Source organism: Gossypium hirsutum, chromosome A06, assembly GCF_007990345.1.
Source record: "Gossypium hirsutum isolate 1008001.06 chromosome A06, Gossypium_hirsutum_v2.1, whole genome shotgun sequence".
Classification (NCBI taxonomy): Eukaryota; Viridiplantae; Streptophyta; class Magnoliopsida; order Malvales; family Malvaceae; genus Gossypium; species Gossypium hirsutum.
The window spans coordinates 116,854,414-116,873,552 of NC_053429.1; the positions used below are offsets into that span (position 1 = coordinate 116,854,414).

Here is a 19,139-nt window from a genome sequence, read left to right on the forward strand (position 1 = left end):
TTTGGAAGATTAGTCATTGAATGACTCCATTGCTTGTTTTCTCCATTTAACTAGAATGATATCAATAAAAAACGAAGGAATGCTTTATTTTGGAGCAGATGATCGACCACCATAGGCCTTTTAACAGATACAATAGGAAAATGATATGGCACACCAAGAAAATGCAAATATAAGAGCCTGGAAATCTCAGTTGCTATTTATTCTACACCCAAGAAAATGTGTGCCATATCCAGGCTATAGATAGACTGTTGTTTATATGGTTTCCTTATAAATCGAGCAGCAGTCTCCGCGGATCCTCCACAACATCTTTAATGCGACGCAAGAAGAATACTGCTTCCCTTCCATCAATCAGTCGATGGTCATATGTCAGTGCAATGTACATCATTGGCCTTGGAACAACTTCTCCACTGACAACCATTGGACGGCTAACTATGGAGTGCATTCCCAGAATAGCCGACTTAGAAAGAACAAACAACTGTTAGTAAAAAGAGAACATGGAAGAAAGATATCGGATCTAGCATATTTACTTGTGAATGCAAAGCCATGAATGTGTGGTAAAAAATGCATTAAACATGGATAATCGGCTTATTTCCCAGAAAACAAAGCTTCACTTGTTATACATTACAAGTTCATCCGAATGAGACATGGGGGAGAGGGGGGGAGGAGTAAATTGACTGTAAAGCATCTCACCTGAGGGGGATTAATAATTGGAGTACTTAAGAGGCTTCCATAAACACCACCATTGGATATTGTGAATGAGCCCCCAGCCATCTCATCAATTGATAAAGATCCATCATTTGCCTTCTTAGCAAGGATGTTTATCCCTTTCTCAATTTCAGCAAAGTTCATTCTGTCAGCATTTCGGATTACTGGAACTACAAGGCCCTGGAAAAAAGTCAGCGAAAGCAACGCAATTTCAGATATAGATGGAGAACTGGAAACCAAAACACAGTTGAGGACTTTAGCACATTTATGATGAAAAAGGTGGTGCAGCGTGCAGGCAGAGAATATGGAAAGCAATGATAAATTGAAATAAGAGTATTCCTTAACATATCTTAATTTGCTAGACTAGGAAAACAAAAGAAAAACTATCATTTAAGGAGATGACAAAATTTAGAGATTATAAGGAGCATCGAGATCTCAATGATGATACGACAATTGACAAAATCTCAATTATGCAGCATCTTAAAGAATACCTCCACTCAGCAAAGTGGGAAGTTCAGATAAACAGTGGCGAGCAAACAACCAATCACATTTGCATTAGTACATACAGACGTAAATAACAGAAAATGGTGTACTTTGGAATCTAGCTACTATTTTTATCTGAAAACACAAGCACAAAATGGCATCAATTAGCAATGGCATATCAAATTAGAATGGAAGTGAATGATCCCAATGCATATATTACAACCTCAAGCAATCTAGCCCCAGTTTGACCTTTAAGGTGAGTGCTAAGTAAACCATGAATCTACAAACTCAAAGTTCTTATTAGTTTGTATAGAATTCAGCTATCACAATATTCGATTCCTTAAACAAGTATTTCTTTTACCACATTTAAAGGCTTCAGATGCCCCAAAGAAGCTAGATATTATCTTCAGATGGAATTTTGAAGGAATAAATGGCGTCTGATAACTACATTGCCAAATCACTTTACATAGAGTAAGAGAAACTGACAGACCTTTGGAGTACCAACAGCAATACTGATATCAATGTAATCTCTATATATTATGTCGTCCCCATCAATTACAGCATTGACAATTGGTTGATTCTGAAGAGCGCTAACAGCTGCCTGAAAGGAGATAAGACATTTTAAATGAAGATTGTATATTTATACACAGACACAAACGCACATGTGTCTTTAGGTTTTGATGAGTGTTACCTTTACAAATCCCGACATAAGTCCTAACTTTACTCCATGTTTCTCGAAAAAAGCATCCTTATAGTCAGAACGGAGCTTCATCAAACTGGTCCTGGAATTGTATGTCAAAGGAGAGGGGAAAATATGCAAAACTAAGTCATTACCGGCTTAAAATTACATGAGAAACTTGTGATTGTATAATATCACAATAAGAGATGCGTATCCATTTTGAAACATGACCAAAAGATTAGTCTAAGCCAAACAGCATAGATTCTATGTCTTGGTGAATCATAAGAACTGAACGAACAAAAAGTTGCAACAGAGAAGAACAGCAATTCACATTCTACAACATTACTATAAGAAGGGGTGGCAGTTACATATCAACTTCATTGAATGTTGTCAACATTGCGAAAGTGTTTTGAGAGTCCTTCAAACGTGTTGCAACACGTTTTCTAAGTCTAGTCATAGGTACCTGAAATTACATAAATCACATGTTATATTAACAACAAAATTTCCTTTTGATGATATGTACCATAGACAGCAAAAAGAAACGGTTAGAAAACATTCTATGCTTATCTAAAGAAGTATATATGTAGAAAAAAAAAAAAAGAAAAAAAGCCCTATGATACTTACTCGTCTCTCCCTCTCTTTAGGAGGAAGTTGAGGTTCCTTGGCTGAAGGTTTGGGAGGAGGCAGAGAAGGTGCTGTAGGCTTTTCTTTGCTGGGTGGAGTTTCTGCTTTAGGCTTCTTCGTCTCTACTTTCTTTGCTTTTGCAGGAGAGGGCTCAGAGGCTTCCTTGATAGGCTTGTCTTCTGATGGAGCAACATGAGTTACACCGCCAGATTTTGAAATGACAGCTATCTTCGTACCTGGCTCCACAGTGTCACCTACTTTGGCTACCAGCTGAAAATAGATAACCATTAGTTTAAGATCATACCAAGTATTAAGTTTTCCAAAAAAATGGACAAGCTTGTGATCTATCTGATATTTACCTGTTCAATTACACCAGCTTCAGGACTACTCACATCAATCGTCACCTATTCATATCATATAAGGGGTAAAAGTCTTACTTATTCAGAATAGATAAGGAAAATAATGTTTGCAGTTAATGCAAACTGTGAAATGCCTTCTTTTTTTTGTTTTGGGGGGGAGGGGGGGTCGTAACCAGGGTATTCACCACCGGCAGCAGTGACTAATCCCCTCACCATGGGTGCTCTCCGAAGAGGCAAACAGCTGGCCATGAAATGTGCTTCATTCCCATGACCACGGATCGAACCCTGGACCATGGTTAAGAGATTAGGCAAGCAACCACCACAACACACCTCATGGCTGCAGACTATGTAACGTCAAAACTAAGGGTATAGATGGTTAGAAAGAATGTCACCTAGCTAAAAGGTACCTTATCAGTTTCTATTTGTGCAATTGGCTCATCTACTTCTACACGATCACCAGGATCTGTTCCCAAATCACAAAATATAAGATGAATTAGTGCTTTAACATGCATCATCCAAGATGCCTAAGTTTCATTTAAAAAACAATTTGTGCATAATTTGCATCCTTTGAAACAAAATGTAGTGTCATGATGAAAAGAAAAAAGAAAGAAGAAAAAGGAAGTTCAATAGTAGCCACTTGCACAACATACGCTTCAGAAAACTTGCTAGAGTTCCATCAGTGATGGATTCCCCCATGAAAGGAACAACAGCATCAACAAGTTCACCTTCATAGCCAAGAAAGGGCATTTGAGTTTAAGACCAGAACATAAACTGATATTTGAAAAGAAGAAAAAGAAAATCATGAAGGAATTACGAGAATACGTTACCACTATCGGCAGAAAATGACCTAGTGTGGACAAATATTGGAGGATATCTTTGAACAAATGAAATAACGTCCCTGTAAATTACAGAAAATTTTGGAGGAAAAATATGATAAGACTTGAAAGAAAAGGACAAAATTTGATATGGTAGGAGATAATCAGGGTTTATTTTATTAATTTATTACAAGTTACTTCATCCATGCGTGTGTTTACTTCTAATATTTCATAGGGAAACTTCTTTCCAGTCAGTTTAAAATCTATGGAGAGGAAGCAAACTTCAACTTAAACTATCATAAACAAAAATGGAAATTGTTTCAACATACAAAACCGAGTGACAAATAGAGAAAGAAGCTATGACAAACAAACCTTAGAGGCCTTGAGCCAACTGGAAACCCTGTAAACACATGAACCCATATAAATGAAAGGAGCATGGATGAATTTTCGGTTTTTCCTTTTACAAGGAAAAGGATGGATGTTGTTTAATTTCCAATTACCTAGAGAACCCACAATCCCTGCAACTTGTGATGTCCCTTTTCTCGAAACTAAAGTCTTTGCATAGGCCTACAAAAGCATAAACAAATACTAAGTAAAGAAGAAGCCATAAATAGAAATGATTCGATAGCAGATTCAAGCATGGTAATGTGAAACAAATCATACAAATCAACAATGTTTGAATTGAAGCTTGACCTCATTTGAGGAAGAACTGTAACAACGTGAAGGTCGAGCATTTCGAAATGATTGGCCTAAAACCTGAAACCACCATTAAAAAACACACAAAATTTTAATAAAAATATAAGTACCGAATAGATATAAAAATAGAAAATCTCAGAGAATATTAGTAGTTGAATAAAGAGAGAAAGAAAGTAATTAAAACTAACTGAAGAAGAAGAAACTCTTCGCCTTGAAACAGCCCACATAGCTTCCTTCTTTTATTATAACCCCTAAACAACAAAAAACAAAATCACAAATAGCAATCAAATGGTGGATTTACTGTGTACAAAAAAGAACAATAAAAAGGGAAAGTGACCCAAAGTATAAAACCTGTGTTTAAGAATGTAGGAGAAAGGAAAAGGGTTTGGGTCAAAGCTTCTCGAAAAGTAAAGACTGAAGAGAGGGACGATACCCAGACCGAAAGAGAGCGGTACCGGTTTAAGAAGTATCATTTTAAGGCCACTTTATTCCATTGTTAATCCAACTGATATTTCCATTTTTAACTTGAGATTTTGTTAACTTTCCCCCATGGATCAATGATTAATAAGTTGTTTTCCTTTTTTGATAAAGCACTCCAAATGGCTCTGTCTTTTTCTATTTTCTGTGCAATAAAAAATGGCCATCACTGGAGGTTGGAAATTCATTTCTTTAATGGAAAGACAATAATGATGAATCATTGGTCCTGAAACGAGTTAGATATTCAGATATAATACTACAAGTAGAACATGAACATGGGACTGGGAGATCATATTACATTGTCTTCCCACATATATCTAAATAAGAATTGTACATACTCAATCAATCCCGGTTAATATCATAACCAAATGGGTAAAAGTTATTATTCTTTACTGGAAAAATAATAATTAACTCTGAGCAAGTAAAACAATTCATATAAATCGGTAAAAGTTATTATTCTTTACTGAAAAAATAATAATTAACTCTGAGTAAGTACAACAATTTCATCCTTAAAATTTGGTGTCTAAACAATTTTAATCTTTAAACTTTAGGCATTTATTCAAATTGATTTTTACTCTTTTCTAGCCTTTTATTATGTCAATATTGTTATTTTTTAAAACAAAATTTTAGAATTTTTTTATGATTTTTTAATATTTAATTTTTAAAAAGGCCAAATTGATTTGTCAAAAATTTGTTACTAAGGTCTTTTTTATCCTTTAACCTTATTAATTTCAAATTTTACTAATTTACTTCCAATAAAATAGTAGGGTCAAATTGAATAAATGTATAAAGGTTAAGAGCTAAATTTATTATTATACATTATATATACACACCAAATTTTAACGAAAGGACTATTTTACTCATCCACCTAACATATGGGACTAATTTGCTTTTTTTTTAGTAAAGGGGCTAAAATGCAATCCATGATATAGTACAAAATGTTTTGTGGTACTTTTACCCATATAAATTACACACACATATAAATATGTATTATATATTAGGGTAAACTACTTAGTTGTTCACCCAACCTCTTTCATTTTGGTCACTCAAATAAATCCTTTAAATTTTGTCACTACTGTTAGAGAAATTTTACATTTTAGTCACTCGACCAAGAACTCCATAACAACTTATGAGTTAATACACCACATCACCATTTTTTCTACTATTGCTTATCCCTGTCACTGTTCATCTTCTTCTTCCTTAATTGTCATACCTCGAAACATTAAATTAAGGTTGGAATAGTAAATTTTAGGGATTTATTTGAAAAGTTTATAAATTGAGAGGGTTCTTGTAGAAATAAGAAGAAATGACAGACTGGTTGTGAAAAGGTTGTATTTCAACCTTGGTTTCGTTAAGTTTAAACTAGGGATATTTTTAGTGGGAGACATGATGATTATAGACATGTACACTTGGTTGTTGAGTTTAGGATCGGTGAAGGAAATGCGTGAGTAGTATATAAGGGAAAGATGTTATTTTCCGGGGGGTTCCTTCATTTTTCTGTTCTTCTTTATCTTCTTCATTGGTTTGTTTGATTAAGATGAGTTTATCTTTTTATACACACATCTGATCACTTACTAGATGCATCTATCAATACCATAAAATATCTGAATGGTCCACATGGTGGATGAATGGGCCTACATATATCACCTTGAATACGTTCTAAAAATGCGGGAAATTCAATCCCAGGTTTAGCTGGTGATGGTTTAACAATCAATTTACCTTGAAAAAAAGTAACACAAGGGAAATCCTTGAATTTAAAAATCTTCTAGTTCTTTAATGGGTGTCCAATTGAATTCTCAATTATTCTTCACATCATAATAGATCCATGATGGTCTAATCGATCATGCCAATTAGTAAAAATATGTGGTTCTACAAACTTCTGGTTTGTAGTAACATGTGTCTCAATTTCACTAATATGTGTATAATATAAATATGATGAAAAAGTAGGTAGTCTTTTTAAAATATATTTCTTTCCACATTCAACATTCGTAATATATAGATATTCAATATTTTTCTCATTGATAGTCTTAATATGATATCCATTAAGACGAATATCTTTAAAACTCAATAAATTTCTTTGAAACTTAGTGGAAAATAAAACATTATCAATGACAAGTTTTGTCCCTTTAGGTAATAATATAATAGCTATTCCAGAGCTTTCAATAAGTTTTGAACTACCCGATATCGTATTAACATAGGCATCATTTGTAATGCCCCAAAATTTTAGAATTTAATTATAAGAATCTGTAGTAATTAATTTTTGTATCTGTGGCTCTGTGTTTTGCTATTGTGCTTAAGGTCTAGAGTTCGAGTTGCATCGTTAAAAGTTTTGTTATGTTTAAAACAACCCTTATCCATTAGTTAAGTGCAATTCTGTGTAAATTTATGTCAAGAACGAGCCTGCTGGTTTATTGGTTAAGCATTTGTCTGTATTTTGTCTGGTCTCGAGTTCAAGTCCCATTGTATGCGTTAGAAAAATTTTGCTAAATGTTGGTATGAGGATGGGGGTTAGTTAATAAATATTTTTAACGCCAATTTCTTCCTTTCCCTTTCTTTTTTTCTTTCTTTTTCCTCCTTCTTTATTTTTCTTCTTTTTTCCTCTTTCAAGTGAGTTCTTTTATTGCATTCGGTAAGTGATAGTCGAAGTATTAAGAGTCCTAAGTGATTTAGAGTGTTGTTAGAAGATTTCCATGTAAGTTCTGCGAAGTTGTTGGCTTCTGTTTACGTATTTAAATTGGGATTTCTCCAACTTCTACATGTAAATTCATTGTTAATTAGTCGTTAATCTTGTCTTTAGGCATAAATTCAGAGGAGGGTAATCCTTCGTGTGTTGTTACAAATTAGTTCGGCTGATCGTCGGTAAGCGTTCGTTGTTGAAAGTTTCATGGTGTCGATTTATTGACATAATTGATTGAGTATAACATTTGCGTAATCTAGTCATTTTAGGCAATTGATTAATTATTGAATGGTTAATTAGGTTCTGGGTAGTCTTCAGGTTGTTTTTTCAACAAAATGAGACCAGGTGCGTGCTGAAAACCTTAATTTTACGAGTTTCGGTCGCCGAAAATGGTTACTGTCGACACCACATGGCCAGGCACATAGGCGTATGTCCAGGCTGTGTGGGTGGTCATGTAACTCACTGTTCATCGATTTGGAGCCACACGGGCAAGGCATATGGGTGTGTGTTCAGGCCGTATGTGGCCATATTAGTGTAGGGTTCACACAGGCAAATGACACGGATTGTGTCTAGGCCGTGTAACTCATTTTTTGTGACATAGGACCATACGGGCAAGCACACAGGCGTGTGCCCAAGCTGTGTGAGTCACACAGGTAAGGACATGGCCGATTGTACAGGCTGTGTAACTATTTGTTTATGTTTTAAAACCATATGGGTAGAGGACATAGGCGTGTGTCCATGCCGTGTGACATATAAATAGGGCCCGAAACCTATTTTTGAGGCCGAAAGTGTTACCTAAGATTGATATTATTTCCCAGTGTATGAATGATCTGAATTTGATTGTACGAGAACTCTCTAATACTCTATGACTAACTTATTGTAACACCTCTAACCCATATCCGTCGCTGGAAAAAGGGTTACAAAGCATTACCAGTGTTTACAGAACAAATACAGTTAAATTATATTATTCACTATTTATATCCAAAACCAATCATATTCAATTATATTGACCCTTAATTGGACCCACGAGGCCCAATTTATACATTAAAAACAAGTCAAGACTAAATTGGGAACTTAGAGAATTTTTCACGAAGTTTTTAAAATTTCCTTATGTGTAGAGGACACACGTCCATGTGATTAGCCCGTGTGAGTGACATGCTAGTGTCTCAGGCCGTGTGAATAACATGCCTATGTCTCAGGCTATATAGGCATTCGATGTGAGGCACATGGTCGTGTCTTAACCCGTGTCCATACTCGTGGAACTCTCTGACTTGAGTCATACGGCCAGCTATACGCCCCTGTGCTAGACCGTGTGGACAATTTAACTTTTGAAAATTAGGTGCAGGATTCACACGGCCAAGACACACACCCGTATGTTTTATACAGCTGAGACACACGCCCGTGTCTCTTCCCGTGTAGCCAATTCTGAGCATTCTATTTCTCAATTTTTAAGATGCAGGGGACACATGGCCAAACCATATGCCAGTGCGCATGACCATGTGTCACACACGGCTGAGACACATCCCCGTGTCTCTGCCCATGTGGACAAAATAAGGCAATTTCCAAGCTTTATTTCTCACTCAACCTAAAATCAATATATCCAACCATTTAAGTACCATTACAAGTTACAATAGAACATTCAATTTAAACCATTTCAAGTCCAATACATGTCATAACATCCAATTTAACTAAATATTTGATTCTTGCCTAATTAACCAGATAACATATTAGTATACTTTACCCATTCATGCAAACATTAATATATATATATGTATTTTCCATCATTAAACTATTTTAATACACATAACAAGCATAAGGCCTTATATAACTACATCAAAGTATGATTAACACTAGTCATTCCAATGGCTAGTTGCAACCAAAACATTTTATCATTTTGCCTACTTAGCTTATACATGCCATTGTACCAATACCAAAATTTTTCTTGTTTTATATACCGAGAAGTCCAAAGGATAGTGTGATGTGTCTTCGACCAGTTCCAACTTCACGAGCTTCTAAGCACTATAAAATAGAGAAATTAAAATAGAGTAAGTATATTATACTTAGTAAGTTCGTATAACAAGAATTTAACTTACCAAATCATATTCATTTAAAGTAAGCATGCAAACATGCATGAAAAACATTATGGCCATTTGCCTAGACACATGCTCTCATCAAACAAGTTAGTCATGAAATTTAAATTAATATCAAGAAAACAAAGAAAAGCTTACCACGTAACCATTTTCAGGTATTTCAGGGTTATTTAAGATATAATTTATTTAATTATCATATTTTCCCATATCAGGAGTTTTGCCCGTTGAATAACTGAAATATCGACGGATACCGGGTAGTACACACACAAGATGTACTTATCAATGATTTGTCAATTCATATATAGGGGTGCTCATTAGAATACATAACCAGGAAGCACACTCTCGAGCCTTATAATGGAAAACTCACACAAAGCCATATCGAGAAGCCCACAAAAAGCCTATCGAGAAGTTCATCTAGGCTATATAACGAGAAGCTTATAAGAACTATCTTCAGGAAGTTCACAAGGAACTATATCAGGAAGCTTACAAAGAGCCATAAAACGAGAGCTCCGGATAGCTATACATCGGGAAGTTCAAGCGAGCACTATCAGGAAGTTTAAGCGAGCACTATCGGGAAGCTCACAAAGAGCCATATAATTGGGAAGCTCATGAAGAGCAATATAATCAAGAAGCTCATAAGAGCTAAGGTGTGTCCACAACACATGTAGGATCACAACCTATCGGGATGCTCCGAAGAGCTATAAAAGGAAGCTCGCAAGAACCATGTACGGGAAGCTCAAGAGGGCTAATAACGGGATGCTCTTTTGAGCTGTGGTGTATCTGCAACATATGCAAGACCACAACCAATTTGGGAAAAAACTTGTATGTAACAACCTGATTTAGGGCCTAGTCAGAATAGTGGTCTGAAAGCCACAAATTCGGAGTTGAGTAAATTATTTTATAATTATTTTGATGTTATAGCATGATTATATGAATCATAGAAAATTTAGTGAGTTAATTTTGACGTTCGTGAGCTCAATTGAGAAAAAAAAGGACTAAATTGCATAAAATGCAAAAGTCCTATTTTGATAGATAAAAGTTCCAAATAGCTAGAGAACCTAAATTGGGGGGTTTTAAAGGACAATTAAACCCTAAGATTGTGCATGACTGGGCATAGGAGGTAATTTGGTCAAAAAGTCCAAGTTTGGTGGGTTTAGTGGCTAATTTGACTAAAATAGAAATAAAATAAAAGAAAGATGATATCATCCTATTTCCCATTTCTTCTCCACCGATTTTTCAGACATTTTTTGTGGGTTTTGAGCTTCAAAAATTTCAGCAACTTTAAGTCTTCACAAGTAAGTGATTTTAAGGGCTTTTCTTGAATATTTTTGTACTTTTGAGACACTTGAAGCATGAGCTTTCAAATGAAGGTACTATTTTGCAAAATGATTAAAAGAGTAGGGTTTTTCCATGAAAGGGTTTGTAATGTTTGTTGAGTTTTTTTGGAAGAAAATGAGTCTTGGGTGTCCTATAAACAACTTTTGTGAAAGGTGTTAGCATGAAAACACCTAAAATGACCGTTTTGCACAAGTTGTTAAATAGATGTTAAATATGTGAAATAGTGAGAATTTGGAGTTGCTATAAGAGTAAAAATGGTTCGTCTAGGCTTAATATGTGAATAAATTCGATAAAAATCAATTTTCGAGCCTAGGGGTAAAATGGTTATTTTGTCAAAGTCTAGGGGCAAAATGGTCATTTTACCAAAAATATGAATTTTCGATTGCCTAATTTTAATTAGTGACTAAATAAGTATATTTTGCTATTATAGATCAAGAAATATCAAATTCGAACCTAAACCGGGGGAAAGCCAAGCAAATCGACTAAATCGACTAGTTGCCACATTTTGTAATCCGAGGTAAGTTGTATGTAAATAATACAACTACATCACTAATGTATATTTGTTGAATTTTATTTTAATTAATATAGAATGAATTGCTTGATTTTGAAATTGAGAAAGTATGATGATAATAGAGATGTAGAGTTCCCGTTCGAACCTAGGAAATATATCGGATATTCATGCCATGACATATGGGTTATTATGGGCTAGTGTAAGACATGTCTGGGACATGCATCGGCCACATTATGAGAGCCAGTGTAAGACCATGTCTGGGACATGGCATCGGCATCAAAATGAGTGCTAGTGCAAAATATGTCTAGGACATGCATCGACCTTGAGACGTAAGCCAGTGTAAGACATGTCTGGGATATGCATCGGTTACAAGATGATAGTCAGTGTAAGACCATGTCTGGGACATGGCATCGACATGAGATAAGAGATAGTGTAAGACCGTGTTTGGGATATGGCATCGGCACCTTACCCACGTTTGAGGCTTAATGAATATCTGGTAACATTCTGAATGGTTCAATGGTGAGTATTATGACTTTAAGTTAATGAGCATGGTATAACCGTGTTGTGAGTGGTACATGCACCTATTTGAAATGTATGAGATATAAGCTTGATATATGCTATGAGATTTATATGGATAGTGATGAGTAAGTTATGCTTGTGCCTACTTTTGTGTTATGAGCATGTTAATGAATGGTAAAATTATTGTTGTATTTTTATTTATATGCAACTTACTAAGCTTTATGCTTACTCTCTCTCATTTCCTTTTTCTTATAGTGCCGTCTATCTAGCTCAAGGATCAACGAAAGTCAGAGATATCGATCACACTATCAATCGAAGCATTCAGTATAGTTTGATTTATATTTTTGAATATGGCATGTATAGGGAACTAGACTTGTGTTTTGTGTCATTATCATTTTGGCCAAATGTGTTGGCTTGGGATAATCCCTCATTTTGTATTAAGCCTCAAATGATGGCTAATGTTCATTTTGATTTGTATGGAATGAAGCTATTTTCATGGTTGAGTAAAATGCGTAAATGGAATGTTGTCTATTGTGGATGAGTTGGTTGCTTGAGATACTTTTATATTGGATTTGGTGGTTATTGTGTAGGTTGTGTAAGTAAGGGTGGCAAAGAAGCTTGGTAAATAGCCTTATATTACCCACACGGGTAGACACACGGGCGTGTGTCTAGGCCGTGTGTGATATACGGTCAGCCCCATGGGCGTGTTGTCCAGCTGTGTGTCCCTTGCACGTAAAAATTTCAAGTCAGTATGCATGGTAGTAAACACACGGGCAGAGACACGACCGCTTTTCTCAGCCGTGTGAGGGACACGGTCTAGCACATGGGCGTGTGCCTTGGCTGTGTGACATTTTGGGTTTGCTGATGTCAGAAACAGAATGTCCATGTTTTTGCACACGGGATAGGACACGGGCGTGTCACGGCCGTGTGAGACACACGAGCCGTCAGCACAACCAGGTCGAAATGGTCACACGGGCGTGTTGCCCTTCCATACAGGCGTGTGTCCCTATGTCAAGTGTAAATTTTCTATAGATGGTTCAAGGACCCGGGTTGATCCCGAATAGTTCCTATGGTCGATTTGGAGCTCGTAGGCTCATAACAAGTAGTTTAAAGTAGAAATTGGAAAAGTTTTAAATTGGACCGAGTCTAGGTGGCTTGCGAATGTTTGGGTGCATGAGATCAAGTTATGTAATGCATTGTATTCCGCTCCGGCGTGGGTTACAGATATGAGGTGTTACATTGTATCCATCAAATTTCATCTATTCAAATGGGAATTAACAATTCTCGGACATGTCAGATATATAATCATTTTCATATAAATAACAAATTTATATTTCACATATACAACATTCAATTCAAGCATATAAATATACACAATTTAGTTACATGAACTTACCTCGATATTTGTTCATTTCGAAGATCTACAAATCTGACACTTTTTTTTTCATCGATCCAACTCAATCCTAGGTCTTTCTGGATCTATATGAACGAATTTAATCATCAATTTAATTCATTTCATGCTCAATTCAATTCAATTCAATTCACATTCTAGGCAAAATTACCATTTTGCCCCTATACTTTCCATAAATGACGATTTCGTCCCTAGGCTCGAAAAATGAAATTCATGCAATATAATCCTTATTCCAAGCCTAATCAACTTGTACATATAACATTTACAGCCTATGTATTTCATAAAAATCAGAAATTTTCCATGAACTTTATATCTTTACAATTTAGTTCCTAAATCACAATTTCATGAAAATTCACTTTACAAAAGTTGTTTATCTATCAATAATCTTTCAATTTCTACCAAAAATTTCAAAATTTCAGCATATTCATCCATGGAAAACTTTTAATACTTTGATAAATTTACAAATTAATCCCAAAATAGGTAGATTAGGTTATTCCGATCTCAAAAATATAAAAATTACCAAAAACGGGATAAGATTACTTACCCAATTAGGTTTGCTTGATTTTCTTTCTCTTTCCTAGGGTTTCCATAGAAAATATTTGGGGAAGGTGATGAAATAAGATGATATTAAGTTATTATCATTTTTATTTTTTTCTTATTCCAATTTAGACCTTTTCTTTTTCTAATTTTCCATGGATGAATCATCAAAATTACCTACTAACTTCTCTTAATGGTCTAATTGCCACATAAAGACCTCAAGTTTTGATTTTCATAGCTATTTAATACCTATAGCTACTAGAACTCAACTTTTGCATTTTATGCAATTTGGTCCTTCTTATAATTAAACATGAAATCGGTAAAATGCTTTTATCAAAATTTTTATACATCTTTCCTATCATAATGCAGACCATGCAATATTTTTAAAATAAAATTTCATTCTAACTCAGATTTGTGGTCTCGAAACCACTGTTCCGATTTTACTAAAAACTAAATGTTACAGCTCTCCCCCTTAAAGAACATTCGTCCTCGAAAATCTTACCAGTAAAGAGGTTCAAGTATTACTTTCTCATTGTTTCTTCCGATAGCTTCTTCAATTCCATGTCATTGCCAAAGAACTTTCGTGCCAAAATTGTGATCGGTTCCTCACCATAAGTCATATCAGGCTGTATCTCAACTTCCATCGGAGAAATAACATGTGATGGATCTCACCAATACCGTAGCAACATAGACACATGGAAAACATTTTGAATTCTGTCAAGCTCTAGTGGTAATGCCAATCGATATGCAACAGGTCCAATTCTTTCAATGATTTCATATGGTTCTATGAACTATGAGCTCAGTTTTCCTTTACGACCAAACCGGAGAACTTTTTTCCAAGGTGATACTTTCAAGAATACATTATCACTGACCTAAAATTCTATCGTTTTTTATTTAAGATCAACATAAGATTTTTGACAATCATAGGCTGCTTTCAAACTATCCCGAATCGCTTTCACATTTTCTTCAGTTTCACGGATCAAATCAACTTTGTGTATTTTTTTTCTCACTGAGCTCTGTCCAATACAACGAAGTTTTACATTTACGACCATACAAAGCCTTATATGGTGCCATTTTAATGCTAGACTGATAGCTACTATTGTATGCAAATTCAACTAAAGGTAAATACTTTTCCCAATTACCTTCGAATTCCAAAATACAACACCGAAGTATATCTTCGAAAATCTGTATAACACGTTCGGATTTTCCATCAGTCTGAGGATGGAATGCGGTACTAAAATGTATCTATGTACCCAAAACTTCTTGCAACTTGTTCCAGAATCGTAATGTAAATCGAGGATCTCTGTTTGAAATTATGGAAACTAGTATCCATGCAGTTTGACAATCTCAGAAACATATAATTCAGCCAATCTATCCAGGGAAAAATCCATATATACCAGAATAAAGTGTGCCAACCTCATTAAATAGTCAACTATTACTCAAATATCATATTTTCTGTTTTGAAGATAGGGGTAACCTTAATATAAAGTCCATAGTAACTCTTTCCCATTACCATTTCGGTATCACAACTGGCTGTAATAATCCCAAAGGCACCTGGTCTTTAGCTTTAACTTGCTGACATATCAAACACTTAGACACAAATTCAGAAATATCACGTTTCATTCCCAGCCACCAGTACATTGTTTTCAAATCATTGTACATTTTGTTACTTTTTGGATGAACAGATATATTACCGTTATGAGCTTCGTTTAAAATATTTTGTACAAGTTCTAAATTCTTTGGTACACATATTCTGCCTCTTAATAATAAACAACCATCAGACCTAATCTGAAATTCTGAATCAGAATTCAACACACATTGTACCCATTTAGCTCGTAATTCATTATCATTTTTCTGAGCTTTACAAATCTGCTGTAGAAACATTTGTTTAGCTTTTAACTCAGCTATGATTAAACTATCATCAGACAAAGACAACTGAGTATTCATTACTCGAAAGGCGAGTAGGGATTTTCTGCTCATAACATCTGCAACTACATTGGCTTTTCCCGGATGATAATCAATAACCAAATCATAATTTTTAACAGTTTAAGCCACCTGCGTTGCCTCAGATTGAAATCCTTTTGTGACATCAAATACTTTAGACTTTTGTGATCGGTGAATGTATGATATTTTTCACCAAACAGATAATGTCGCCAAATTTTCAGTGCAAAAACAATGGTTTCCAATTCTAGATCATGTATCGGGTAGTTCTTTTCATGTGGTTTTAACTATCTAGAAGCATAAGTGATTACTTTACCTTCTTGCATCAAAACACAGGCTAAACCATTCAACGATGCATCACTATAAATTACAAATTCCTTACCCGATTCAGGCTGAACTAGTGTAGGTGCTTCAGTCAATAAAGCTTTCAGTCTGTCAAAACTTTGTTGGCATTTATCATACCACTCAAATTTCACATCCTTCTACAACAAATGAGTCATCAAAGAGGCTATCATCGAGAAACGTTTTACAAACCTCCGATAATATCTAGCTAGTCCCAGAAAACTTTTGACTTCAGACACATTTTTCAGTGGTTTCTAGTTAACAATTGCTAATATTTTATTTGGGTCAACCTTGATGCCTTCAGCATATACTATATGTCCAAGAAAACCAACTTCTCGAAGCCAAAATTCACATTTACTGAATTTGGCATACAGTTAGTCATGAAATTTACATGAATATCAAGAAAAGAAAGATAAGTGATAAACCGTAATTTATACATATTTTTACCCCATGTTTAACGCATTTTATGGATGATTTTCCATTAGAATTGGTGAATTCAATGCTCCTAATGCTTTAATTTCATGTTTTATACTTAGGAGAGCATAGGAGAGTGAAAGGAACGAGAAACGGGACAAAAACAGAAAAAATAGGCCAAAGTACGAACTTAACATGGCTTGGACTTCCTCACATGGGCAGACCACACGGTCGTGTCAATTTGGCAGAATCGAAGCACGACTCACACGGGTATAGCACACACCCGTGCGATTCTAACAGGCTCGAACACCGCTAGAAGTAATCACATACGGGCGTGTCACATGAGCGTGTCCCTGCCGAGCCCAAGTTAAGTCCAATTCGAAAAAGGCCACTTTTAAGGGCTCATAGGCATTCCAAAGCCTATAAATACACCCTAGAAGAGGAGAAAAGAGGACATACAGAATAGGGAGGAAGAAATTACTCCAAGGAAGCCGATTGATTCATCTCAGAAGCCGGATTCATCATCAAGACTGAAGATCTCTCCTCAATTCCCCTTCAGGAGTTTTGGGTTTTCTTTATGTTTTGTATTCTGTATTTTTCTGAGATTTTTTCTTATTTAGTTATGAACTAAATCCCCTAAATACCTAAGGGGAATGAAACCTAAGACGAATCTTGTTATTATTTTCTGAATCGTGTGATAAATATTTAACTTGTTCTTAATTCTGTGTTCTTAATTCTTGTTTTGATATCCCATGATACTGATTCAAGATAAGCTCTTATTCAGAGGAGGAATAGACCCTGACTAAGAGCACATTTATCATAATTAAGCGGAGTTGATTGCGCGCCTAGACATAGGGTGACAAGATTTTGTTGGATTAGGGTGAAACCTAATAAGGGGATCCATAGATCGAGTTAATGCAACCCTAGAGTGTTAATTAGAGAAAAGTCTCAGTTATTCAATCTAGGGATTAGACGTTATTAGTCTTGAATAGGGATAATAACATAACTTAGGGATCTCTACAGAACAAGTTAAATGAATAAATCGTCCGATTCGGAGCCAGAATAACAAGTAAAGTCTAGGTGGATTTGTCCTTAGGTATTGTCTTAAGTTAATCAATTTCCCCCAAAAGCAATTCCCCAATTCTTTTCTTTGTGAGTTCTTAGTTTAGATAATTAGTTAATTAAAACAAAACCCCATTGTTCTTAGGCTAGATAATAAAAAGACAGTCATTACTAGTACTTTTAGTTCCTTTGGGTTCGACAATCTGGTCTTGCTAAAACTATACTACTGTTCGATAGGTACACTTGCCTACATCGTGATAATAGTTAGTTTCAAGAATGATTAATTATAAGCATTTAAAACCTATCACGAAATAACGCGATCAAGTTTTTAGCCCCGTTGCCGAGGAACTAAGATATTAGGAACGCTTAATTTTTATTACTTTAGCCATTTATTTTTCTTGCAATTTAATTTAATTTAATTATTATTTATTAACTTACTTTTTCCTTCTCTTGGCAGGTTTTCATAGTTTATGACTAGAAGAAACCCGTTGGGACCATTACTTTTTGACGAAGAAATCGATCGCACAGTACGTAGAAACCAAAGAGAAATAAGGCGAAGCTTAAGATACACGGAGAACGAGCAAGAAGACGATACTCAACCCTCAACTGAAGAGATGGCTAAAAACCAAGGCAATCGGCTACCTCCTGCAATTGCGGTTAATCAAAATCCTGCTCCACGCACTATGTATGATTATGCTAAACCCTCTTTAACAGGAACTGAATCGAGCATAGTTAGACCTGCTGTAGCTGCAAATACTTTTGAATTAAAACCTAACACTATTCAAATGATACAGCAATTTGTTCAGTTTGATGGTTTGCAGGATGAGGATCCCAACGCTCATTTAGCCAACTTTTTAGAACTATGCGATACATTTAAAACCAGTGGCATTTCTAATGATGCCATTTGTCTTCGATTATTTCCATTTTCATTGAGGAACAAAGCTAAACAGTGGTTGAACTCGTTACCACGAGGATCAATTACTACTTGGGAACAAATGACTGAAAAATTTTTACTAAAATATTTTTCGCCGACTAAAACGACTAAATTATGTAATGATATCTCTTCTTTTGTGCAGATGGATTTAGAAACACTCTACGATGCATAGGAGAGATACAATGACCTTCTGAGAAGGTGCCCTCACCATGGGTTACCGCTTTGGCTCCAAATACAAACATTTCACAATAGTCTGAATCCTTCGACTCGGCAAATGGTTGACGCAGCTGCTGGCGGAACCATCAAAAATAAAACACCGGAAGATGCCTATGAGTTTATAGAGGAGATGTCACTGAATAACTATCAGTGGCAAGTCATGAGGACAAAGCCAACGAAAACAGCTGGCGTTTATAACGTCGATTTGGTCACCATGCTCTCTAATTAGGTAGAACTCTTAAATAAAAAGATTGATGGTTTTCTTAATTCTTCACGGGTTCACCCAGTAATGCAGTGCGAAGCAAGTAG

At 35.4% G+C, this 19,139-nt stretch overlaps 1 protein-coding gene and 1 non-coding gene across 3 annotated transcripts; both read right to left on the bottom strand.

Annotated features, from left to right (window-relative positions):
- Nucleotides 1-61: 61 nt before the first annotated feature.
- Nucleotides 62-5,116, bottom strand: LOC107962000 (dihydrolipoyllysine-residue succinyltransferase component of 2-oxoglutarate dehydrogenase complex 2, mitochondrial). Of its 2 annotated transcripts, XM_041115965.1 has the most exons (16): nucleotides 4,713-5,055; nucleotides 4,550-4,612; nucleotides 4,359-4,421; nucleotides 4,166-4,232; nucleotides 4,038-4,065; nucleotides 3,678-3,748; nucleotides 3,501-3,575; nucleotides 3,258-3,313; nucleotides 3,064-3,135; nucleotides 2,851-2,895; nucleotides 2,492-2,761; nucleotides 2,236-2,330; nucleotides 1,880-1,970; nucleotides 1,679-1,789; nucleotides 691-885; nucleotides 62-457 (listed from the first exon to the last, which is right to left on the bottom strand). In XM_041115965.1, the coding sequence occupies exons 2-16, from the start codon at nucleotides 4,586-4,588 to the stop codon at nucleotides 266-268; spliced, it is 1,470 nt and encodes a 489-aa protein (XP_040971899.1). In that variant the 5' UTR covers nucleotides 4,589-4,612; nucleotides 4,713-5,055; the 3' UTR covers nucleotides 62-265. The 2 variants fall into 2 exon arrangements, with proteins under 2 accessions (XP_040971899.1, XP_016753696.1); XM_016898207.2 differs by lacking the exon at nucleotides 3,064-3,135 and having other exon boundaries at nucleotides 4,713-5,116.
- A 13,607-nt stretch (nucleotides 5,117-18,723) lies between these two features.
- On the bottom strand, nucleotides 18,724-18,830 carry LOC121231143 (small nucleolar RNA R71). The gene has a single exon (XR_005929211.1). It is a non-coding gene; the product is annotated as a small nucleolar RNA R71 (small nucleolar RNA).
- Between the last annotated feature and the right edge of the window lie 309 nt (nucleotides 18,831-19,139).